Source organism: Eulemur rufifrons, chromosome 29 (assembly GCF_041146395.1).
Source record: "Eulemur rufifrons isolate Redbay chromosome 29, OSU_ERuf_1, whole genome shotgun sequence".
In the NCBI taxonomy this organism is placed as follows: Eukaryota; Metazoa; Chordata; class Mammalia; order Primates; family Lemuridae; genus Eulemur; species Eulemur rufifrons.
In genome coordinates, this window is record NC_091011.1 from 95,766,572 (window position 1) to 95,792,143 (window position 25,572).

Consider the following 25,572-nt stretch of genomic DNA (forward strand, 5'->3'; position numbering starts at 1 on the left):
GCTAACCCTTAGTTGGAAATAGACGGATAACAGGCTTTTGTTGTGGTCTAACAATGAGAGGCGGCTTCCCCAGAGCCAAACCTGGGTGTGCCTGACAAGTCTACACAACTCAAAAACCTTGCAAAAGTGCGCTTAAGGGAGACCAGAGACCGGCTGAACATACGTGCACCTCGTGAAAATAGAGAATGCTAATATGTTTCTAAGCAGCCCCCAAACTGTTTTCTGAAGCAAAGATATAATGCCATGTCACTTATATGTCTATACGTGTGTGTGTATATATATAGTGTGTGTGTGTGTATATATGTATGTAGTCACCTATATATACTCATGTATTGCTTAATGACCAGGATGCATTCAGAGAAATGTGTCATTAGGTGATTTTGTCATTGTGCAAACATCATAGAGTGCACTTACACAAACCTAGATGGCATAGCCTACTATACACCTAGCCTATGGCTCTAGGCTACCAACCTGTACAGTATGTTATTGTACTGAATGCTGTAGGCAGTTGTAACACCATGGGAAGTATTTGTGCATCTAAACATAGAAAAGGTAAAGTAAAAATAGAGTATTATCTTATAGGACCATTGTTGTATATATGGTCTGTCACTGACAGAAATGTCATTATGTGGCACATGGCTGTACCTATATATATGCCACATCACCTTTATACCTAACATATATGTAGTCTGTGTACATACATGTGTGGGTACACAAATAAGGAGCAGACTGATTCTGTGAATTTCAAAACTGTGTTGTTTTAGCAGCTTTGTGACTTTTTTCCTTTCTCTCAAATATTACCATTGGCTTAAATTACAACCATTTTTGTTTCTATGGTGAAACACCCACGTTATCTCTCTCATACTTCACCTAGTGGGAAATGAAAAAATTGACACCTCAGCACAAGAAAATTGTGGCAAGTTTTAGTTAATTATGTTCATATTTAATAATGGAGAGATAAAAAGTTTATGAATTAAGGTGTTCATTCTGATGATGTAAAAAAAGGAGATGAGAATTTGGGTGCTCTTTATATGAGGAGAAATATCTAAGTGGAAAACTGCATGTAGGATTTTAGTATGTGCTGAAATATATGGTATTTTAAAGAATTTCTTTAACACAATGGTAGATAGTAGGATTTACTTTAATTTTTCAATCTGAAAAAAAAAGAAAAACCCAAAGAACAAAAAACCAAACTATCCTCATATATATATATACAGTGTCAACATTTTCAGAGCACTTACATCAAGAAACATTGTTTCTCTTCAACCATATGACAATACTGTATATGCCACGATAAAATTTACAAAAACAATCGCATCAGCAATCATACAAACATCATGATTTTACATTTCAATACACAAGAAAAAAATAGACATCTTCCCGGCACTTGGCTTCCTTCTGACCATAGCCTGTCTCCCCACATGCTCTTAGAAACCTCCGCTTCTAAAACCCAACAGTGGCTATTTTAGAAATCATATCCTTTCCAGATCCAAACTTAAGTAGTGAGAAACCTGCCATTTTAAAATAACAACCAAGAATTTATTAATGGATCCGGTGAAGTTTACCCACCAAAAGATGTGTAAAAAATTGCAAGAAAGTAAAAATAAATAAAGCTGTTGTAAAGCAGCCCTGTTTACATGGTAGCTCAGAACAGAACACTTAAACATAAAAGTGTTGTTAAAGTTTTAAAAGTAATTACTTATATTCAAATTACAACTTTTTGACAAATCTACTGAAAACAAACTGATTTGGTAAAAGGTTCAAAGACTTCCACATTCAAGCTCGGTGCGGCTCCACGCGTGTGCGCTCCAGCTGCGGCGGGCGGGTGATGGCGTATTGCTGTCTCCGGACATAAGGCACTGAGATCCGAGCACGCCGTGCGCCCACCTTATGTCACATCACCTGTCCCACACCAGTGAATTCTTTGAAATGAAAAATAATAAAAATTTCAGACACAGTGCACTTTAATGACATACAGCATTTAAAATCCTTCAGACAAAGGTCTGAAAACAGTCTTTTAATGCAAGCCTGAATCTTCAAGCACATAAAATCTTTCTTTTTTATGTTTAGTTTTAACATCACTGGAAAAAATACCCATCATTAAACCCCGATATACATTCTTAACCATTTTACTCTCTTCTATTGCAGCCAGTGTTCATGAGGCAAAACGTGACCCAGAAACTTTGTTCAAGTTCTCCTATGAGGGCGTCTACATTCACGGTGGTCATTCTGTTTCCGTCTCCTTTTGTTTGGCACCTGTCAGTGGATGGAAAATGAGAGTTTCAAAGCTCATGCTAACGGCAGGGCTCTGTACAGCAGTGGTTTCTACCTGTGCCCGGCAGTGCCCTGGGAGGATGACCCGGAGGCTTTGGAAGGGGGAGAAGTGGGAAGGGCGGGTGGCTCCAGGCCCCCACTCCCACCCACCATGCCTGCAGTCCTGATCTACATTCTAAATATGTAAGATTCAATCTGAAGAGAAAAAAAGGGTTCCACTGCTAAAACAATTTAAAAAGAAATATGTAGGTATGTTTGGGAGAAGGTACAAAGTATTTCAGTTGGCAGATTTATAAAAATGTAAAAAAAAAAAAAAGCATCATAACATTTCTAAGGATAATTTCACATAATACCTACAAGTATCTGGCCAGGAAATTTCAAAATGGATTGGGAGGGAGAGCTACTGTTGTTCTCATCATAGTAGTTTTCTTTCCCAGTTTTTTCAACAGACATTAGACTTTTGAAAGAGGTTAACAATGTATTAGAATAAGTGGCTAAAAAGTTGTAGCTACTATCATCAGATTGCTTACTCATTGGATGCCTGTGTAGATACTTAAGTTCATTTGGACAGTCTGAATTTGACCATGAACTATTGCTAAAAGTTTTTTGAAAAAGAGAAAATGCTACTGTATTAAACCAATATTATTAATGGGGGAATTGTGGCCATTATCTGGTGAAAATAATCACCACCAGTACCTTTTAATCACATGATGGTGGATATTTCTATTTAAAAAGTACCTCTTACTGATTATTCCATAAATATGCACCTAACAGTGCTTATCCTGGGCATAGCGCCTTATGGTGCACAAATAGCTTTCGCTCAAGTTTTTCATTTCATCTAGTGGTGTCTTTGGAGGGAGACAGGCCTTCATCAGCCTGCTCAGTCTGTTGAAGAAACTGGGCTAAACGAGGTGAAGTAACTTGCCCACATTCAGACAGCTCTCAGGTGGGAGAACCAGACTTGGACCAACAGTGCTGGCTGCTCCTCCTGTGCCGTCTCCGAGCACGCGTAGACATGCCAACTACTGTAGATCAGACGCAGGCCTTCCCTGAGTTCCCAGTGAATTCTACTCCAAATGTTCACCGGTAGTCCAGTTATGAGGAATGCACAACGTTTTCCTCAATAGTGTTATATACACCGTATCATAAAGAATTCCAATCCAGCACTTTCTTTATGACATGATGTCTACGGTAACATACATTCCAAACTCCAGCTGGAAATAGATTCTTCCCTGTACTAAGAGATAGGAGGAGCATTGCGAGATAGGAGGAGCATTGCGAGATAGGAGGAGCATTGCGAGATAGGAGGAGCATTGCAATGACTTAGAGTCTTTGAAATATCAAATCTGGATGGAAATTCGAACTCATTCAGCCCAACATTCTCATTCTTATGGATTGAGACACCAAGGCAAGAGAGGATAAGTCATGTGACTTGTTTACTCTAAGTTTGCGATGCTCCAAGGATCTTGGCCAAAGGGACAGATGAGAGCTGAAATTCAGCCTGACTCTGCTGGGCAAACTGTGTGCCTTGATCCATGGCTGGCCACCTGGAAAAGGGTATCTTTTGCCGAAGGTGCCAAGTTATGTCCCTGGGGGATAAATCTGCCCAGGGAAGAGGCTTTTTCTAATTGCAGGAAGGTGCTGTATAGTTATGCCTCTTGGAAATATATAATCACATGGTGTGGGTTAGTTTAGCTTCCTTTGCTCAACATGGTTGTGAGATTCCGCCACTGCTGACTACAGCGATACTGTTCATTTTCAATGCTGTATTCCATTGAATGAATATATATAATTTATCCATCCTTCCTTTGAAAGATATTTGCATTATTTCCAGTGTTAGGATACACAAATAATGAGACCAACAATATCACATGCATTTAGTTGTTACTATTCCATGATCATAAAGATTATTATGAGTTTCAGGTTCTTTGACACTTGAAGTTGGAAATGACTGCATCAGGCCCCATCTCTAGAATTTCCGATCCAGTATATGTGGGGTGGGGCCCCAAAAATGAACATTCTGAGGACCACCTGTAAAAATGACTGTTCTACTGGAATCTCTTGGTATTCTTGTTTAGTGAATAAGACATGTTTCTTGCAGGTAGTGAAGGTTTCTTTAGAGTGGGTATTTTTAGGTTATAGACTATTAACCTAAAAACTAGTCTTAGCTGAGTTTGACTTCTGAACTAAAGAAAAATCAATACTGCACTTCACACATCATCTAATATTTGACTCCTGAGAGTTCAAAGGACATGCCGCTTAGTCTCACAGTCTTGTGGCCATGCCAAAGGCTGGGCTGCTCCTATTTGATCGGGGCTGGGAAGGTGGAGGAACGGGAAGAGGAGGAGGAAGGGAGGCAGGCAAAGCTGGCAGTGCGAGAACGCTGGAGCCAACTCTCACACCAGAGAAGGCCAGCTCCTCACTGACCTTCTGGAATCCTGAGAGCCTGCACACAGCGAACCTGGCAGAAAGGAGGTCAGCCACAGCTCCATTTGGTAATTAATGTAATTTCCATACAATATTAATGGAGTAAAGTTTGTGTTTAGGTATTTTGTTTTATATACTCAAAACACTTGCCTTTTTTTTTTTTTCTTTTTAAAGAAAGATGAAGGTTTTAATAGTTAGAACCCAAAGAATTTCCCTCTGTGTTTTCCGGTTGGTAGTCTTCCAATAAAGCAAAACTGAAGAGATCTTAACTCTTTAATGGGAAAGGTTACAGGCATGGATCCCCCATCAATTAGGCGCTGCCGGGCTGCACCCACGTCAGAATACTTATCTATCTAGAAACTCTTCCCACCCAAGGAGAACATTAAAACTTCAAAACTGAAAAGAAAATGGAAATGGTTTACAAAGTAATGAACACAAAGCCTTGATTTGTAGACAGGTGGTGGAGAACGATGATTTAAATGCCACACTTAACGGTACCACTCCCACCCTCCCAGACTCCTCCAGCACAGGTCGGAAATCAGCACTTTTTTTTACCTGCTGGCGTGAGTATCAGGGCTTGCAGAATGTCTGACAGGGAGATAATGCCCACAATACTATCTGCTTCATTTACCACCACCAGCCGATGGACCTGCAGAGAAGAGAAAAGCAAGTCACATGTGAAAGTAAAAAAATAAGTGTTAACATAGACACTGGAAAAAACGTCATTCATGTTCTTATGAATCCTAAGTACTTATGACGTCAGAAGTCATTCATAAGTACGATGGATATACCCCACAGATGAGAGACAGCAACGGTGGATGGAGCCACGTGGAGATCTCTGGCCCTGATGTGAAAATGCAGTGCTGATTTGCTTGACCACTTTTTAGAAAAATGAGCCAGCTATGTCCTGCTGTTTTCAAATTTCAAAATACTAATATATGAAAGATACAACGTAAAGCACAGAGTAAAATGTCGCTATAATATTCTTTAAAATTAAAAAAAATTTTTTTTAATACTTTTTGGAGACAGGGTCTCACTCTGTCACCCAGGCTGGAGTGTAGTAGTGCGATTATAGCTCACAGCAGCCTGAACTCCTGGGCTCAAGCGGTCTCTCTACCTCAGCCTCCCGAGTAGCTGGCGCTACAGGTGTGCGCCACTGTGCCCAGCTAATTTTTAAAAAATTTTTTGTAGAGATGGGGTCGCTACGTTGCCCAGACTGGTCTTGAACTCCTGGGCTCAAGTGATCCTCCTGCCTCAGCCTCCTAAAGTGTTGGGATTACAGGCGTGAGCCACCACACCCAGCATATAATAGTTTCTTAAACAAAACAGTTTTAACTTGTTAAAGTATATATCTCAGTTTCTAATAACTATCAGATACCCGTTTGACATGGGAAAGAAGTTCCAATGATTATGGAAACTAAGAAATAGGGTTACTGCTCTTAGAGTGTTCATTTTCTCCAGTGCCTTTTCTCTATGAAGTTTATATGTTAAGAATGATATTCAAGTAGATAAATGAACTATAATAAAGTGAAATAGATTATATTCATCTCTAGTTTTTTACTCTAAAATCTTTCCTAAATGAAGGGAGAACATTCTGAGGCATTACTGTAACAAGGCATGCCCAGCTCGGGACAGGACTGAGACATCACTGCTATTCCGACTCAAATGCTTTAGAACTCAGGCCTGTGGCAACCTCATGCCAGCTGGTTACCTGGGTGACATTCTCTGTACTGAACAGTCACACCCCCAGGAGAAAATGGGGACACAGGAAGGAGATGGAAAGAGGGAAATTCTGTTTTTATATTTTGTCTCTAAAGATACTGTGTTGGTGATGTTTCTGACACCACAGCTTGCTTTAGGTAAAAACAAAACAAAACATACAACCTCCCCACCCCAAAATGCCCAAATCACATGGTCATCTTCTCTTGGTGGTTCACATAAATTTCTTTTAAAAGTTTCTCTAAAAAAACTTTTAGGTTCTTCAATAATCCTGTGATATAACACATTTATTAACTATAATTATAAATTAAAATGATGGTTTACATGTAGGATCAGAGAATGCCTTATATTCTATAATATACATTTTGTCTTTTGAACTATTGAAGATCAAGGGGAGACCATCTCATCCAGAGAATTAATAATTTTACCAGATAGAAATGATCACCAAAAATATTTTGTCATTTGTTGTTGAGTCTAAGCTTACAAATGTTCCTTGTCAGAGGCACCTAAAAGTTAGTGCTATGTTTGTGTCACAGCAGTAAATGGAATCGTTACTGATACTGAATACCCTTCTATTTTTTTTTTTCTTTTTTGAGACAGAGTCTCACTTTGTTGCCCAGGCTAGAGTGAGTGCCGTGGCGTCAGCCTAGCTCACAGCAACCTCAAACTCCTGGGCTCAAGCGATCCTGCTGCCTCAGCCTCCCGAGTAGCTGGGACTACAGGCATGCGCCACTATGCCCGGCTAATTTTTCTATATATATATTTTTAGCTGTCCATATAATTTTTTTCTATTTTTAGTAGAGACGGGGTCTCGCTCTTGCTCAGGCTGGTCTCGAACTCCTGACCTTGAGCGATCCACCTGCCTCGGCCTCCCAGAGTGCTAGGATTACAGGTGTGAGCCACCGCGCCCGGCCCTGAATACCCTTCTAAATACATTAAAGCTAAAAACGGATTTTTGTCACTGTGGGAGGAGTCATCTTGTCAAAATTTTAGTGAGGAAAAAAGTCAAGATGTATTCCTAAGTCAATTAAAACCCTTTGGAAAACAAGTAGTGATGGATATTAAATTCAAGCAGAAAAAGGGAAAGATTCTAGTGAAACATGTTAAACGTGTTAAGAGCCATGAAAGCTGAAGCTGGGGGAGTTAACACGGACAATGGCGACGTGGGGTGGATTGCTTGAACATGGAATTGAAGGAGGGCTAAGTGGATTTCTAATAACAATGGCTCTTGAAAGGGACGGCTGTGTTTTGATGCCAGGTAACATTCCTATTTCTGTCCAGCAAGAAAGGAAAGAAGTGATGTGGGGGAAAGGTATACTGAATTAGACATGCCATAAAATGATCTCTCTCCTCTGTTATGTAGGGTGTCATACGAGGTAAGCTTGAACTGCAGTCCAGGCACAGCGTACAGGGACTCTGCGCTCCCTGACTGACTTGCAGGCTGCCTCGCTGGGCCTCCCTGTGACTCGAACTTCCGGGGCGCTATTGACTTAGCAGCTGCTGCAGTGTGACTGGGGGCACAGCGTCTGGCAAAGCCTTCTCACCTCGGCTCTTACTATCCTGTCCACAATGGCCTCCAGTATTTCCAGCTTATTGCACTTCACGACACCTTCAAAATACTGTGAACGGTGCTGAAGGGCCTGGGTCACCGTGATATCCAGGTTATTATATGTTTTCTCAGCAGCAAGGTTCTGTAATAAAGTAACAGAATAAATTCCATCCTTTCATTTCAATTCATGTCATTGACCAAAATTAGTAAGCTTAAGACAATCTGATTTTTAAAAACTTTAATGTTTATTTGATTTAGTACCACTGTAAATCTAAAGTTCTTTCATTGCAGCCTATAACATGCCATCAGTACTGCTGTGTCACTGTCTTAGCAATCATAATTAAAGGTTTCATATCACGAGGTATAGCTGACATACGCAGCAACAGTGTTAAATTCTGACAGCTTATCCTGCCCAAGCTTTCCCCCATCTCACCCTCTAACGCTCCACACCGTATGCGAACAAAATCTTTGGAGATACGGACTAAGGTGTAAAGGGTGACAAAGGCCACGGGCTACAGAACCTACATCAACAGACTTGCCTAGGGAACAGGGTTTTGTTGGGAAGGCTTTGGGGCACCCGCTGGGATCCAGCAGCCACGGAGGATGAACAGGCCTGACAAGCCTCACAGATCCAAATGGCTTCTCAAGGCTCTGATTAATTTTAGAGGGTCCCCCTCAACCAAAACTACAATGAACATATTTCTTGATGTCTGTTATGTTAAACAGAATAGGATCAACTCAAAGGTTTGAGTCAACTGCAAAAGCTAATGGGGGAGTCATCAATAATTGTGGCAGAAAATGGAGTGCACATTTGGGACTACCAAGGAATCTGTTCCTTTTTCCTCCTTAGAACGGTCGTTCCCCATCTGCAAGAATGGGGTGCTTGTGATGCAGGAGCCAGGAATTTCTGTGTGCACCAAACATGCCTCTGGGCAGAATAAAGAGTCAACTACATAGAAATATGATGATTTGAAATATACACACATGCTGTAGTGACGGATAAAACAGGTATATATTGAAAAAACAAAGAATTATAAACTGCTGCTGATGTAAGTCATTGCTAAAGCAATGAATAGTAAAAGTACAATTACTATGAAGAGTCTATGCAATTCTCTGAAAATATCCTCAGACTCAAAAAAGTTAGGAATTAAGCTAGGAAACGAGAAAAATACAAAAACAGATTAAATGAATACATTTCAAAATGCATTCTAGATGACAAGTTTAACAAAATTAAAAATACTTACAATTACATCAAATTTGGAATAAATATCTACAACTTTTCCTAAAAATAAAAATATGTATTAGAAAAATGACTTAGGACCAAAAAAACTCATTTAAAATCAGTTTTAACTAGGTAATTACTAAGGATTAAACACTGATAGATAACCTTATCTATTTTAAATGGACATGAAATCATATCTTAATAGAAATATGAACATAAACCAGTTTAAAATTCCTATTATCCTGTGCCCCTTGGTGCTGAATTTATTCACCATATCTAAATTTTCATCCCCCCACCCCCAATCTGATATGCTAGGTCATTTCACAGTAATTTTACCCTGAGATAAACAGCTGTTTTTGTTCAACTGACCAAACACACAAACCTGACTCATCCACAACAGGCAACGCTGATATTCGTCTTTCCACAAATATATTCAAGGCTTTGATGATGGGAGTGTCTGGGTGGATGAAGGCAATGTTCTGGTACGTCCCGATCCCAAGCTCATCCAGGTTCTGCTTCATGAAGGCAGGCTTTGGCATATCAGACATCTAAGCAGGAAGAGAAATGCAAATGCTCTAGAACCAAAATACAGCCTTTGAATGTTCAAATGTCCAGATTTGAATGAAAAACTATGTCCAACAAATTAAAGTTAGTCTTTTCTAACACTCTACCTTGGTGTCTGAATTAATATGAAAAAATTACATATAAGAATTGTATCTTTTGTTCAAACCAGTTTGTATGTCTATACTTACATAACTACTTAGTAAAATATTGCAAAGAGTTAACATTGGAACATTTTTTCCTTAGCTTCACTCACTAAAAACATGGAAAGAAGAAGGGAACAACAGGTCTATCTGGGAAATTAAGACCTGTGAGCCACCAAGAATTGAATCCTTTATTCTTAATTATTCACATTAAATTCCTGGTCCTGCTGTCAGCATTAAGTAATATTTATTAAGAACTCACACATTTCCAAACCCAAGGTATTTGATGGTGGCTGTCTGAGCAGCTAAGCTAGTCCTCACACCACCCACTTCCACATTCTGAATTCTCCTTGGAGGACTCCAATTTTTGTCTATTAGGAACAAAGAACAAGCCAGCTGAACAGAATTAAAAGAATTCTTAAAAATTAACTTTTTTTCCATGGGCTGTTTTAAAGGAGGAGGGATAAGTCAGACGAGAAAGTCTAGGATCATGTTTGACTATAACAAAATAAGGTCTACGGTTTCAAAAATCCACCTTTTATAAAGGGTATAGTTGATTCCATCCTCCTGGTGTACCTTATAATTATCAGGAAAAGATGAACAATTAGAAGAAACAAAATGTTCAAGTCAAAGAGTTCATCAATATTCAAATCATGAGAATCCTAGAAATTTAGAGAAAAAAAAGAAAGACCTATTAGGTCACCTAGTCCATCTCAATATAGGATAATTCCCCGTTGTATACGATATGCTTAGGCTAATTTTCAAATGTCTTGATGGGTAATGCTACCTTTTCTCAGAAAATGATGTCATAATTCAGTAAAAATCAGGCTCTAGAATTTCTTTATTTAAATTTTATATTTTTATCTGAAAACCTCTAGCTGAATATTCTGGCAGCACGATTCTAATTACCATATTGGCCCAAATATAAGGCAGTACCAGGCAGAGGCAATTTCCTCTACTTTTTATAGAAGAGAAAAACCTAAAGTAGCTCTGAGAACGATCGATCTCACACTCTCACTCCCTCTTCTGTGGTAGCACGCTGGCAGAAATGGTCTGGGCTGGGGAGCGAGAGAGACTCCTGGGCTTGAAATCCACCACTTACTATCTGCATGACTTTGGCCTGTTTCCGAGCCAGGCGCCTCGCGTGCACAGGAGATAAAATGCCTGCCTCACAGGGCTAGTGGATGGACGAATGCATCAGAGTTAGGGTGGCTGCAGAATCGGAATGCTTGGTTTAGACGCTGGCTCTACCACTTACCAGCCACTAACCCTGGCAAAGTTCCTTGCCCTGGCTTAGTTGCATCACTTATGAAATAGGATTAATAAAAATACCTGATAGTGAGGATGAGATAATGTAAAGTGCTGAGAACACTGCCAGACACAGTAGTAATCAGCTCTCATGATTAATATCACTTTAAAATGATTACTCTAAACACCAGCCAAGCTACAAGCCTGGCACAATTGGGCCCTGAATACATGACCCCACCCAGCCCCTCTGTTTCTATGAAAGCTACTGCATTCCGAGATGTGAAGTCTAATATCAACACTGATGCATCTCTAATCCTTTTTTTTGGCAAATTACTCTTCTCTTTCCTACCTTCTTTCTTAGCACTTAACCATGTTGTGCTCTCTGCCTACATAAGTAAACTATTAAAATATAGGACTGGTTTGATCAACAAGGTCTCTTTCAATCACTAAACCCTCTGTGCTTCTGTCAGCAAAAGGGGCCCTCAGAGCTGCCTTCCACTGCGCTGGGAGGCTGTTTAGTTACGTACCCAGAGCTGTGGAGAAGAAAACGGGGAAGCTAATTGGAAGTTGATTTTTAATATGTTACGTTCTTTAAAAAAAAAAGCACTCTTCAAATTATCTCTTCAGAACCAGTAACGCCTCCTCTACTGTTTCTATGTGACCAATTATTTAGAACCTCAAATTCAGTGCATTTCATTAAAAGGAAAACATAAAAACCCTCTCAGAAACTCCCTATTCTTTCTAAGCCTCTTTTAATGTTGCCGACCAAAGAGGTTCTAAGTTTTGGGTGATTATGAAACCAGGTCATTTTGAGAGCAGTTGAGGAAACCTACAGATAATACGGCCTAATTTGGACCAACATGGTATTCTCTTGCCAAAATTTTATTTGCTCTTGGTTTTCCTACCACTGCTGCAGTTTATTAAAATAATCTTGGGGATAGTAATTTTTTGAACATGTTTCTAAAACCATGACACCAATAATAGCATCATAAAGCAATTTTTGCTCTAGATATTGGCTCAATTTGTTTTGTATAGCAGTCCTTAATTAGACTGGCTTGCAAATTCCTTTATTTCCCCTCATATGTTAGGCACTAAAATGTTTTAATTGAAATAGAGAATGCCAAACGTTTTTATAATTGATACTTGCACTGGAAGGTGATTTTTTTTTAATTGGAATCAACTTTGAGAATGTACAATTCAAATAGTAGTAGGTTGAGAAACTGAAGCTTAGCAAGGGAGATCTCAAAACTAACAATTTTCTCTATTGAAGGTAACAGGAGCCAATTTACCTGAAGTAAATTAGTTACAGAAAATGCAACTATGTCTTTAGAAACGCTAAAAACTACTTACAAAAAGCTGGAGGAACTTGAGGATTCTTTTGTGGGTAAGTATATAAAGTGCATTCCCACTGATAGGGTCAATAACTGGCAATCTGTGGATTTTATTTTTGATCAACGAGTATACGGCATCGAAGAGGCTGCAGGAAAAGCCATTAAAGTTGTTAGGAGGCTTCAAAAAAAAAATCAGAAAACTCTGGACCACCCCCTACCTTAAAGCATTTTCAATGTTTTTATGTTACAATAATAACAGTGTTTTGGAAAAGTTCTAAATTAGAGATCTCAGCAAATTTTTTGATTTTGCACAATCTGTGTCAATATATCTCAAATACGAGTGGCAAGCTACAAATCTCTAGAAGAGGAATTTTTTAATAGTGCACTTAGTGATTTTTATGTGAAAGATGACAAAATCTAAACCCTTAGGAAAGCTAACAGACTAATAATATTAGCAACATAGCGAAAGCTGCAGCGCAGACTCTGGGACTGGGGAGCCGGCCATCTGGCTCTGCCTCTGGGCCAGCCCGGCTACAGTCTGTAGAGCCAGCACTTCTGTTCTACTTGGTGCCTCTCCTTGACTGCCAGTAAGAAGGCTTGGGGGGTAGATCTTCTTGTTAGGACTTGGAAATAAAACAATGAAAATAAATATTTCACTTTTTTCTCTGTAGTGCTCTTGAGTTTTAAAAATGCTTTTATCCAAGTGTGGAAATGTATCAGAGCCATCCAGATGGCTTGGATCGAAAAGGACAGACCAGAAGACTGCAGAGAGGGCAGCTCATTCTTCTGCCCCCCTCTGAACCGATGTTTAATGCACACTCATTTCTAAATGCCAGTGCGGATCAGAATCGCCGGGGGAGCTGGTGTTTACAGGCATTTTCCCAGGCACTACTCTTTAAAGACTGATTTAGCAGGTCCAGGGTAAAGCCCAGGAACCTGCAATTTCAACACGCTCCCTAGACTGGTTCTACTGCAGGTGCTCTGGATTTTCCAGACTGCTCACTGTGACCATATTCCTAGTCCATCATCAGTCCTGTGGACCAACAGTGGCTGTGATTTCTATTGTCCCTAAATTTAAGTGTATTTGGAATTAAGGAGGAAGGCCCCATCTAGATTAAAGAACAAGTTTGTTTCTTTCTATTATGGTAATAAAATAGATAAATCTTAATGAATGTTTTCAAAGGAAGAAACTACAAGTTTACCTTGCATCTGGAGATATATTCACTAAAGGCTTAAATGTTTCTTGTAAATAAAGCTCTGTATTTATAGAAAGAAAATATACAGTTAGTAACATATTTGCTATTTGCAGTTATTACATAAATTCAAATACCCTACAGTCTGCAGATAATAATTAGGAGGATTAAAAAACCAAATCAAAAGAAATTTAATTTGCCTAAAACTATTGTGTTAATTACAGTTATGGCTATTTCAAACAACCGTCCAACTGTTTTCAGGATGTTGCCTTTGAACAAAAATTAAATTTTTAAAAAACAATGTAACAATAGATGCTTATAGAATTAGGAAAAAACTCAAGAAATCTGACAAAAGAGCAATACCAGCAGAGGTCACTAGAATGCTATCAAGTTAGTATTAGTCTCAAGAAATGAAGCATTTATGAAATCCTCTAAAACTAATTTTCGTAAGTTATAAGATAAAATCAGTTATAATAAACTCTGCTCTTTAAATGTTCTTAAGTATTATCTTACTAAATTAGTGCTCAAAATCCACTGCATCTTGAGAATCTAGCATATAATTTTTTTCTAAAGATATCAACTATAATTAATTTGTTTTACTGAGGTTACTATACAGAAGGCATCTAAGAAAATATCTCAGCATTATTGCTACCAAATACCATGTAATGTCAAAATTTATATATACTTAAACCTTGGTCTAATAGCACTTGTACAGTGGAATTTGATACAAAGGATCTGTCTTGGTGTTAATTACATAATCACTTCATAATAGGCCATATGGATCCCGCATTGACTTAATTTGTTTGGCTTGATAAAGTCATAATAAATCAAATGCATCACTCAATGAAACTTCTAAATCATACGGAATTAAAAGGGCCCCAAAAGCCTTAGAGAACTCTAAGGGATGCTCTGATTTTACAGCCAGTTACAAAGGGTGCTTCTCCTACCAAGCACATTACGGAAAGCAAAGCCAAACTCCTCAATTTCAAAAGGAAATTTTCCTTTGGTTGGTCCCTTCATTCCCATCCACGCTTTTCCTTGAACACCCCACAAAGGCTCTGCCATTTCAGATAGACTAGGCCCTCAGTGATTCCCACCAATGGGCTCCCCCTCAGTGCACCATGATGTGTCTCACAATTGAGAAATGAGAATTCAAAAGCTAGTTCTGTTGTGGAAAAGAGCATTATGATTTTATAGGGTGAATTTCAATGAAGGTGACAAACAAAAGAACATGGTCTTGCAGTTATTTCCATGTTATTTGTTCCAAATCATCTAGTTTAAGGTTCATGTGTCCTATATTTCTCCATAATTTGTAAAGAATTATTAAGTTTAAATAACAGATGCTTGCTTTTCTTAAAGCTAGGCATGCCCATGTTGTCTTTCTAACAAAGGCAAATTTTTGAGTGTCACACTCAGTAGTGAACAGTGGGCCCAGGGCAGTGATGTGGGTTTGTTTAGCTCATTCGTCTTTATGTTCCCAGCCCCAAGATAAGGCCTTGCACAGTGTAGCTGCTCTACACATGTCTATTAAACAGAATGGACAATATTTATAGTAGCATGGCACACTATTGAAATTAAGATAGAAATAGAATGTTTTAATTAACATTTTATTAAGCAGAAAGAATCTGCAAAATTAAAACATACTTTTACATACTAAGAATAACATTTTTCCCTGATATTAAAAGATTCTTAACACCCGATATTGCTTACCCCTCCACGTTTCAATCTTATGTTCCTCTAATTCATAAATCTGTACCTGTAAATAAGAAAAATTCTTATTTACAAATGTTAACATACAGAATATAGGATAAATAAATACTTGGAAAACAATATAAAATACAGCTTTCATAATAATATTTTCTGCTCATAATTAGAAAATGAGGTGAAATATGGAGGAAAAAAAATGTATCCTCAAGTATTAAGAAAAACTTTGGGCTGTACAGTTAGACATAAACTGCTTTTTAGCAATTTTGACTTAATTAACTATCACTGAGATTCTTTTTTTTTTTTTTTTTTTTTAGAGATAGGGCCTTGCTCTGTTGCCCAGGCTGGAGTGCAGTGGCCCCATCATAGCTCACTGCAGCCTCCAACTCCTGGGCTCAAGCCATCCTTCTTCCTTAGCCTCCTGAGTAGCTGGGACTCCAGGTGCGCACCACCATGCCTGGCTGCAAAATCTGTCCATTTAAAAATCATACTTGTGCTGATTTTGCTAGTCCAAAAGCAGAGATATGACTAAGGAAAACCAGTATTCATTTGCACTGATAATATTTAAGAAATCCGACATATCATGTGGAATAAATACAGAATATTTACAAAGTCTTTGGGAAAACCTCCTTCTAAGTGTATGTGTTATGACGAAATTCATTTTTGGCTGGGCTCGGTGACTCATGCCTCTAATCCTAGCATTTTGGGAGGCCGAAGCAGGAAGATTGCTTGAGGCCAGGAGCTCAAGACCAGCCTGAGCAAGAGTGAGACCCTGTCTCTACCAAAAATAGGAAAAAAAAAAAAAAAAAATCAGTAGTTCCAGCTACTCAGGAGGCTGAGGCAGGAGGATTGCTTGAGCCCAGGAGTTGGAGGTTGCTGTGAGCTAGGCTGACGCCATGGCACTCTAGCCCGGACAACAGAGCGAGACCCTGTCTCAAAAAAACAAACAAACAAACAAAAAAAACCCCATTTTTGTATTTTATGTAGGAATTTAATTATTGGACAATACTATCACACATAAAAACAGTATTAATCAGATTAACTGTACCTTTTAGATTCCCAAAATAGTACTAGTTAAATAAATGAAGTATACAATTCTGTCCTTTCTTACTCTTATGAACAAACAAAAAACAAAAAATCAAGCAGACAAAAATCACAGAAATCACAGTATTAGATGATGGACGAAAGTAGCTTTTACACCATGTTCTTACAGAACCATTGGACTAGGGACCAGAGAGTTCTGCCACTAAGATTAGCTAGTAGCTGTCTTTTCCTAATTGGTAGAAAAATGTCAATATTGAATTTCTTCAATTTGAATTACTTTTTTTCTTCTTTAAAATCACAAAGTGCATATAGTTCTTGTTATAAAATTGCCAAGATAACTCAATCAAGCTCTACCACCACAACAGGCCTATAGAGGTGAGCCCTGGAGGCAATCTCATTTCAGGAGAGGCCAGCCTGGGGAGAAGAGTTTGGTGGGGGTGGGGCCTCCTTCCTTCACAGTCTGAAGCAGATTCGTAATACTAAAATGCCCACAATGCTGTTAAAGATCAAGTATCATAAATCTAGTGAAACTTACAGACATCTAAGTAATAAATAAGCACGTAGAATTCTGCTAACCCAAGGAATTCTGAAAGCTGAATTAAAGGAGCTATTTCATTTTATCTTTCCTGAGAATATCTTCTTCAAGCTTCAAATAAATGACTTAGGGTAAAGCTAGCTGTTTTACTCGGGTTAGTAGTTTTATACTGAAGTTCCTCGCACATTATTTGGAAAATCAACCATCACCACCCCATACCAGAAAAGAAGCCCCCCAATCTTAAAACACACACACCCCTCTGCACATACACAGACATATACAGCTCCATTACTGATGTTTAAGTATTGTTGCCACTTACCATAGGTGATTTATAGTATCTATGTAGTATATTTATGAAATCTGTAATTGTTAGCATTCCTGGAACAAAGAATTATATGTTAAAAATAAAACTATGCAAACATAAAAGAAAAATTTCAAATGACAAGTGAACCTAGAATGTTTACCTTGTAAAATACACTTTGAAGATACCAAGCAGAGTTTAATATAGTATTTAAAACTACTAATGTGTTAACTGTCTACATCAAACTAGGTATACAGATTTAGCTGAAATGAGACCTGACAGTAAGTACAATGGAATTAATCACAGTATTTGGCAAATCAATGAGAGAAAACTTACTAATTGTTATAAAATATAAAAAAAGAATTGCAGCTACATGTAAATAATTTATTATGAAACACTTTACAATATACAAGATAAAGTATTCCATGAGCTTCTGGGGCATATGGATTGTCTGCTGAGCAGCATTCTAAAAACAATGGTTTTAACAGTCACCATTTATTGAGTTTGTAGTGCCAGACACTAGGACTACGAAGATGAAAAAGAAAGGAACCTTTTCCCTGAGGAAATGATAACCTAGAAAGGCAGGCAGTCATAAACGGGTAATCTCAAAATACAATGCGATGAATACTAAGAGAGATAGTATCATTGTCTGCTACGATTTACAAGATGAGAAAAGATGGCATTCAAATAGTTTTAAATTACATAATATTTGTAATAGTGTGATGCTGATTTAGCAAAGACATCCATCCCGTTTACATGGCTTCATTGGCCCGTCAGAGGCTGCCGGGAGCGGCCGGCCCGCCACGGCGGCCTACGTGGGCTTTTCCACTGCGCCGGCAAACGCACACAAGCTCCTTCAGAAGGCCAAATCAGGTGCTAAATCAAAAGTAATTCAACCAAAAAAAAAAAAAAAAGAACTCCACAAAAGTACAACAGTTGTGAGTTTACTGGCAGTCCGCCCTACCCGGTGTGCAAAGCAAGAATGCTCTGTAATTTGGTAACATGTCTGCCGGGCGAATTCCAAACCAGCACCTATTGAAATACTTGAGGCTTTCTGCTTTTAAGGTTTCCCGTCTTAGATCCCCCGGCCCACGCTGCTTACCTACAAAACTCTGTTTTTTGCTCTCCCACAGTGGGGCTGCTCGGACACCGTTGGCTACCAAGGCAAAGAAGGCCTTTTTAACCTGAAGAAAAGTAAGAGAAACAAACATCCCTTTAAAGTCCATACATATATCAGGAAGAAAAATACCTTCAACTAACATAGTTGACTAAATCTTATCAGTTATCTTCAATGATAAATTTTGTAAGTTTGATAACCTAAAAATAATGGAATTTATTAACAGTAGCAAAAATCCTTTTTGATTATACCTAAAGGCATATAAGGATTAGAGGTTTTTTGAAACTGAAAGAATGCAATTAACTTCAATTTTTTTTCTTAGTGCATCTAAAGACTCTTGTATATATAGCCTTTATATAATTAAAATACAAAACAAAAGAATTAAACTTCAAAGTATAATTTCTCCTATATGTGGTTATTAATTCATTTGAAAACACTGAAGTATCAAATTACTTGAAATAAAAATTCGTTTTTAACATGTTCAATAATGAGACAAATAGGCATACTTTCTCATTTCCCCAAGATAGAGAAAGAAACGATATGAAAGATACAATATACTTGCACATTTGTATCGTCTAGAGACAAACGTGGCTATCTGGGCACTGTTCAGAGTACGTTAACATACACTGTCTTATTTAACGTCCATTAACAAATATCCTCGGAGGCCGGGCGCGGTGGCTCACGCCTGTAATCCTAGCACTCTGGGAGGCTGAGGCGGGTGGATCGCTCAAGGTCAGGAGTTCGAGACCAGCCTGAGCAATGCGCGAGACCTCGTCTCTACTAAAAATAGAAAGAAATTATCTGGCCAACTAAAATATATATAGAAAAAAAAAAAAATCAGCTGGGCATGGTGGCGCATGCCTGTAGTCCCAGCTACTCGGGAGGCTGAGGCAGTAGGATTGCTTAAGCCCAGGCGTTTGAGGTTGCTGTGAGCTAGGCTGACGCCATGGCACTCACTCTAGCCTGGGCAACAAAGTGACACTCTGTCTCAAAAAAAAAAAAAAAAAAAAAAAAAAAATATCCTTGGAGATACCATAAATTATCATATCTGATGCTTTATTAATAGCCAAAAGGTCAATGCTGCAAGTGATCCTCAAAATTCAGATAGCAAATAAGAAGAGGGAAAATCATTCAACCTTATTACTGAAACACAAATAAAAACAAATTTAAAGTACCATTGATAGCTGCTAAATATGCCAGTATTTTTAAGTTATAGCTCCTAATGCAAGGGCTCTCATAAAACCACTGGTGGCACCATGAACTGATAAATTATAATTTGGACCACGGCTTATATCAAGAATCACAAAAATAAGGCTGGGTATAGTGGCTCATGCCTGTAATCCCAGCTCTTTGGGAGGCCGAGGTGGGAGGATCACTTGAGCCTAGGAGTTTGAGACCAGCCTGGGCAACATAGTGAGACCCTGTCTTTACAAAAAATTAAAAAATTAGCTGAGCATGGTGGCGTGCACCTGTAGTCCCAGATACTCTGGAGGCTGAGGCAGGAGGATCACTTGAGCTCATAAGTTTGAGGTTGCCATGAGCTATGATCCTGCCACTGCACTGGAGCCTGAGCAACAGAGTGAGACGGTGTCTCTAAGAAGCATTGGAAAAAAAAAAAAAAAAAAAGGAATCACAAAAATATTCAATATTCATATTATTTGTGCAACAACTTTTTCTCTTTTGAATTATTTTAGCAGTGGGATTCCTGAATCAAACATGTTCAATATGGCATTATATCTAGTCTTGAAAGCTGGAAAAATATCAACTCCCCCAAACAAAAAAATTGTTAAATACTAGCATATCAATGAGAAAAAAAATATCAAATAATTAAAATAGTATAATTATGAAGATGATATTGAAGTAAAAAGTTTATGACAGTGAAAAATGCAGACTGTAAAATTATACACCATGATACTTATATAAAATACGTTTAAATGTAAAAGATCAAAGGGAAATAAGCAAAAATTTAAACTGACATATTAAGGAGCTGAGATAGTAAAATGTGTATTTCTTTTTAAAAAAAGGTTACGTTATGGTATAGTTGGTTTTTTTTTTTTTTTTTTTTTTTGCTAAAAGAAAATAATTCTCTTCTCACCCACTATATTCACAAACCCCTTGTTAACTTAACAACGAAAAGAAATGGGTAAGAATTACAGGACCCTAGAGCAGACTCTAGGATTAATAATTTAGTAGCTACTTATTCCTCTGTGACACATTTTGTCTTTCTGTAGAAATGCTCAGGTTTGTGCATGGTTCACCAACACAAGAGTAGAAGGACTACGGGTGGGTAGGGGGTTCTCATCAATTACTTTATATACTTTCCTTAACCCAGCCCAGCACTGTGTCCTGCATACAGCAGGGATTCTAGATACTAGTTAAAGGAACTAGTAGAGAACTAAGAAGAGGAGGTAACTAGAGCTGACCCAGGGACATGCGAAAGAAACAGTAACTAAATGGCATCTATAAACTGATGAAGTATTTTTGAACAATGCCTTGTATCAAGAATCATAAAAATACCCAAACTGATTGTATAATCAAATAGCATCCACGGAAGGTGTGCCAATTTGAATGGTTTGCTATTTCTACCTGGATGGTACCCTGGGAATCCTTGATTGTGGTCCTAGAAAATATTACATAATGAAATAGCTGAAAACAACTTAAGAGTTGTACAAAAGATAGGAAACACGATTTGAAGGCAATAGAGTGTACCGATGCAGGAAGGATTCAAGGAGCTACAACTGCTGAGGGAAAAGAAGTACATGAATTGAGCACCACATTCATTCTGGAATTTTTCTGAGGGCATTTCCCAAATCATCTTCAAACAGGTAAATTTCAACAAAAAACTGAAATTTGTCAAAAAGAATGAAATAAACCCTGGGTAGGAGAAATACAAAGAAAACCATACCTATTCACGTCTTAGACAAGATGGTAAAAACCAAAGGCAAAGAGAAAATCAGCTAGAGGAAAAAAGACGCATTAATTTTCAAAACAGCAACAATCAGACTGATGGCGACTTTTCAACAGAAACTAACCGAAGGAAAACTTCAAGACGCTAAAAGAAAAAACCTGCCAACCTACAGTGCATATCCAGTGAAACATCCTTCAAAAAGGATTGGCAAGGCCGGGCGCGGTGGCTCACGCCTGTAATCCTAGCTCTCTGGGAGGCCGAGGCGGGTGGATCGCTCGAGGTCAGGAGTTCGAGACCAGCCTGAGCAAGAGTGAGACCCCGTCTCTACTAAAAATAGAAAGAAATTATATGGACAACTAAAATATATATATACAAAAAATTAGCTGGGCATGGTGGCGCATGCCTGTAGTCCCAGCTACTCGGGAGGCTGAGGCAGTAGGATCGCTTAAGCCCAGGAGTTTGAGGTTGCTGTGAGCTAGGCTGACGCCACGGCACTCACTCTAGCCCGGGCAACAGAGTGAGACTCTGTCTCAAAAAAAAAAAAAAAAAAAAAAAAGGATTGGCAAAATAAAGTTTTTCAGACAAACAAAAGCTGAGAAAATTGTCATCAACTAACCTGTCCTAGAAAAAATACTTAAGGGGGTTCTTTATGTTGAAGGAAAGACTCTAAAACTGCACAGACTCTCAGGAAGAAATGAAGACTAAATGAGAGCACAGGTATGTGGGTAAACAAAAATAAATATTGATCGTTTAAAAGAGTAATAATACCTTAAGGGGTTTACAACATATATAGGAGTAAAATATATAACAATATTGGCACAGAGGGTAGGAGAGGGTTAATGGAGTTAAACTTATAAATTTCTTGCGTTGTTTGGAAGATGGTAATGTATTATTAAAAGATGTAAAGTAGTAAGTCAAAGATGCTGTTGTAATTTATAAGGTAGCCTCTAAAAGATTAATAAAAGAAAGTATAAGCTAGCAGAAGGGAAAAATGAAATTAAAATACTTTATTAAATCGAATGAAGAAAAGGTGGAGCAAAGGAACAAATAACAAATAGAAAAGAACACACAGCAAAATGGCAGACACAAACCCAACTACAACAGTAATTGCATTAAACCAAAATGGACTAAACACTAATAAAATGCTATTCTAGGTATTTATTGTATGATTTAATTATGATTGTCTGTATTTATACAAATGTTGTATACAACCTTCTAAGTTCTGTGATCCTATGAAGGAGAGACTTCCTTCAGTGGACACATTTCTAGCAGCTTCTGGAAGAGACTGTCATATCTAGGGGACCAGTTAGCTTCAAGACAGAAATGACTTAGCACAGTGGACATGCACACATGGGAACACTTGGTCAAATGGTGTAGTAATTTAAAAAACCAAGAAAAAAAGTACTGCTATTAGTTTGCTGATATTTGATTTGGATATTTAATGTTTACATCTTGTACAAGTGAACACATATAGATCTAGCAGATTTTTTTTTTTTGAGACAGGGTCTCACTCTGTTGCTCTGTTTAGAGTGCAGGGGTGTCATCATAGCTCACAGCAACCTCAAACTCCTGGGTTCAAATGATCCTCTTGCCTCAGCCTCTAGAGTAGCTGGGACTACAGGCATGCACCACCATGCCCTGCTAATTTTTTCTATTTTTAGTTGCCTGGCTAATTTTTTTCTATTTCTTGCTCAGGCTGGTCTCGAACTCCTGACCTCAAGCAATCCTCCCGCCTCCGCCTCCCGGAATGCTAGGATTACAGGCGTGAGCCACCGCACCTGGCCTTTTAATTTATTTTTGATCATATGCTCTTCATTCTATATTTTCAACATGTTCTTTAAAAAAATAGTGCTTGCCACTTATTTGGATACTTGACTGTTTTCTCCTTCAGTATCATTATTAAAAAATCTCATTGGAATAACTTCAGCAACAAAATAGTTTTCACGTATAACACAAAATATAAAATAAATATCCGTAAGTCCATACTGAAATAAATGACTGAATAAACAAATGAATCAGGGAGAAGGGAAATCTCCCTTGCAGAAAAATCCCAACCAATTCACAGAGATGCTTGGCCCTCAAGAGGGGAAGCCTACTCTGACTCCCTGAGTGCGGCTGTGCAGTCCTTCCTTCTAGAGACTACAGTACGGAAAGGAAAGAAGGAAGGAAAGAATAATCTGATGGTGGGAAAACCTGACAACACCCAGCCAGGTGATGGCCAAGTGCGAAGTCACGCAGACAGTACCCTGAGACAGCGTGATGAGGAGGGCACTGCTCCTGTCGGGTCTCCCTCCGCAGACCTCTGCCCAGTAGTCTAAGCATGAGACAGCCATCAGGTAACCTCAGTGGAGGGCAGCCTGCAAAACTTCTGACCAGTATCCCTCAAAACCACCCAGGCGTCCAAAACAAGCCAAGTCTGAGGAGCTGGTACAGCCAAGAGGAGCCCAGGGAGACGTGACCACTGCATGTACGGAGTGACCCAGACGGGGTCTTTCAACAGAAAAATCACATTAGGTAAAAACTAAGGAAATCTGCACAAAGCACTGTCTCCACTGAATAATAACGTACCCATACTGGTTCATTCACTGTGACAAATACATACCACAGTAATGTAAAATGTAAAATGTCAAACTCAGCTGGGCGTGGGCACATGGGAACTCTGTGTTACCGTCACACGTTTCTGTACATCTGAAACTCCTCTAAAATAAAATGTTCATTTTAAAAAAATGTGATTGTTTGTAGAGCTAAAAATAATCGCATTGCCATTGTGAGGGACGGCCTAGATAATCCTCAATGCTTTTCCCCTCAATCCTGGGATGTGAGGCTTCCATGAGGAAATTTTATTTATCTTGGAGCCTCTCACAATTCCTGAGGTATCATTGTTTAGAATCACTAACTCGTCCTATTTTTCTCTGACCTACTGGGCTTACTTAGAAGGGAATGGGGTGTGTCTTCCTTCTCTGTGGTGCCAGGTATTGAGTTATCGTCTCTCGGCTCCAAACCTGCCCTCTAACTGCTCAGTGATGCGGGGACTTCGTGGGCCACATCCCATCGCTGCCAGCTGGGTCTGCTGCAGGCTCCAGCAGGAAAGGAGGCTGGTAAGAGACTCGCCGCTGGGGCAGGAAGAAGGGACTTGCTTCTTCCCTGCTGCCCCGTGAGCCGCACCTGGGCGCCGCCTTACCAGGGTGCCTGCTTCTTTCCAGCAGCAGCAGCGGAATCCAGTCTGTTGTTTCCATCACATGCAGAATGAGCTTCCTCGAGCCCCTGCTCCCACCCAGAGACACAGCACCCGCCAGAAGGCAGCCCCAGCACCCCTCTTACCCCCATGGCACCTCAGAGTGCATCTGAGTCCCTCAGAGTCACAGTAAAACGTGGACTGCTGGGCCTCGCCCCCAAGTTTCTGATTCAGTAGGTCTGGGATGAGCCCAAGAATCTATATTTTTGTTCTCAGGTTATGCTAAAGTTGCTGGCCTGGGAACCAGACTTTGAGAACACTGCCTTAAAGGTCTTTATTTATCTTTTCAGTTACCCAGTTAACTTATATCCAATTACCATTTGTTTATATTAACTTTTTGTTCAGGTAACTGGTGTGGCTTCTGTCTCCTGACTGGGCCCCTGACTGACGAGAAAGTGGCACCAGGAGTGGTTCCTGGAAAGAGCATTCGGGATTGGTTTCCTGTCCTTGGGCTTAACGCAGCGTTGAGCTCTCTGTCGGTGGGAAATCAGATTCCTGTAATCCAGGGCAAGCTGTGGCATCGTGACTAACAAACCGTCATCTGTGAGTGTGATGACACCCCCAGAGCCACTGGGTGCCAGGGCCCAAGTGGCTGCTGCACCGGCCGTGGAGGCAGAGCCCAGGACCACAGGACGTGGTGTGGGAGGAGTCCCGTGAGTGCTGGAGCACGGAGAGCCCTGCATGCTCGGTCAGAGAACCAAAGAGCCTCTATGGCAACCCTAAGAGAATCTCTTATTTCTTGTAGCTACAGGACTGATGTTTCCAAACTCAAACTCAAAATGTCACTGCAGGATGTAGACACACCGTATGAAAGCCAGCCCTGATCTGGAAGGAGGGGACATTTGCACCTGGCACAGGGACATCTGGTTGGACTCAGACAAAGCCAAGATTCTTGAACTGCAGAGTTACTCTGGGCCTCCCAAGGCAGTGGGACCGCTGGCTCTCCAGTGTCTGAGAACCACCTTCCTTTGCTTGAAAGCCTAGTGACGACGGGCTTTCCTGGGGTGACGCCTGCACGGGCCTCTTACTCTCCCCAAGGCAGCCCCAACCTCCCTTGCTGC

General features: G+C 39.4%; 1 protein-coding gene across 11 annotated transcripts in view; it reads right to left on the reverse strand.

The window, feature by feature from the left end:
• Nucleotides 1-1,123: 1,123 nt before the first annotated feature.
• The window catches only part of PRKAG2 (protein kinase AMP-activated non-catalytic subunit gamma 2), a 251,486-nt gene continuing 227,037 nt past the window's right edge, over nucleotides 1,124-25,572 (reverse strand). For 8 of the 11 annotated variants that reach the window (XM_069461977.1, XM_069461976.1, XM_069461975.1 and 5 more), the window contains 10 exons: nucleotides 18,354-18,435; nucleotides 17,270-17,328; nucleotides 15,378-15,423; nucleotides 13,677-13,731; nucleotides 12,494-12,620; nucleotides 9,574-9,739; nucleotides 9,214-9,251; nucleotides 7,965-8,111; nucleotides 5,257-5,350; nucleotides 1,210-2,256 (listed from right to left, as the gene is read on the reverse strand). In XM_069461977.1, the coding sequence (XP_069318078.1) occupies nucleotides 2,225-2,256; nucleotides 5,257-5,350; nucleotides 7,965-8,111; nucleotides 9,214-9,251; nucleotides 9,574-9,739; nucleotides 12,494-12,620; nucleotides 13,677-13,731; nucleotides 15,378-15,423; nucleotides 17,270-17,328; nucleotides 18,354-18,435 (846 nt within the window). In that variant the 3' untranslated portion in view covers nucleotides 1,210-2,224. Of the gene's footprint in view, nucleotides 2,257-5,256; nucleotides 5,351-7,964; nucleotides 8,112-9,213; nucleotides 9,252-9,573; nucleotides 9,740-12,493; nucleotides 12,621-13,676; nucleotides 13,732-15,377; nucleotides 15,424-17,269; nucleotides 17,329-18,353; nucleotides 18,436-25,572 lie in introns of all 11 variants that reach the window. The other 3 variants (XM_069461980.1, XM_069461979.1, XM_069461981.1) reach the window with 1 other exon arrangement.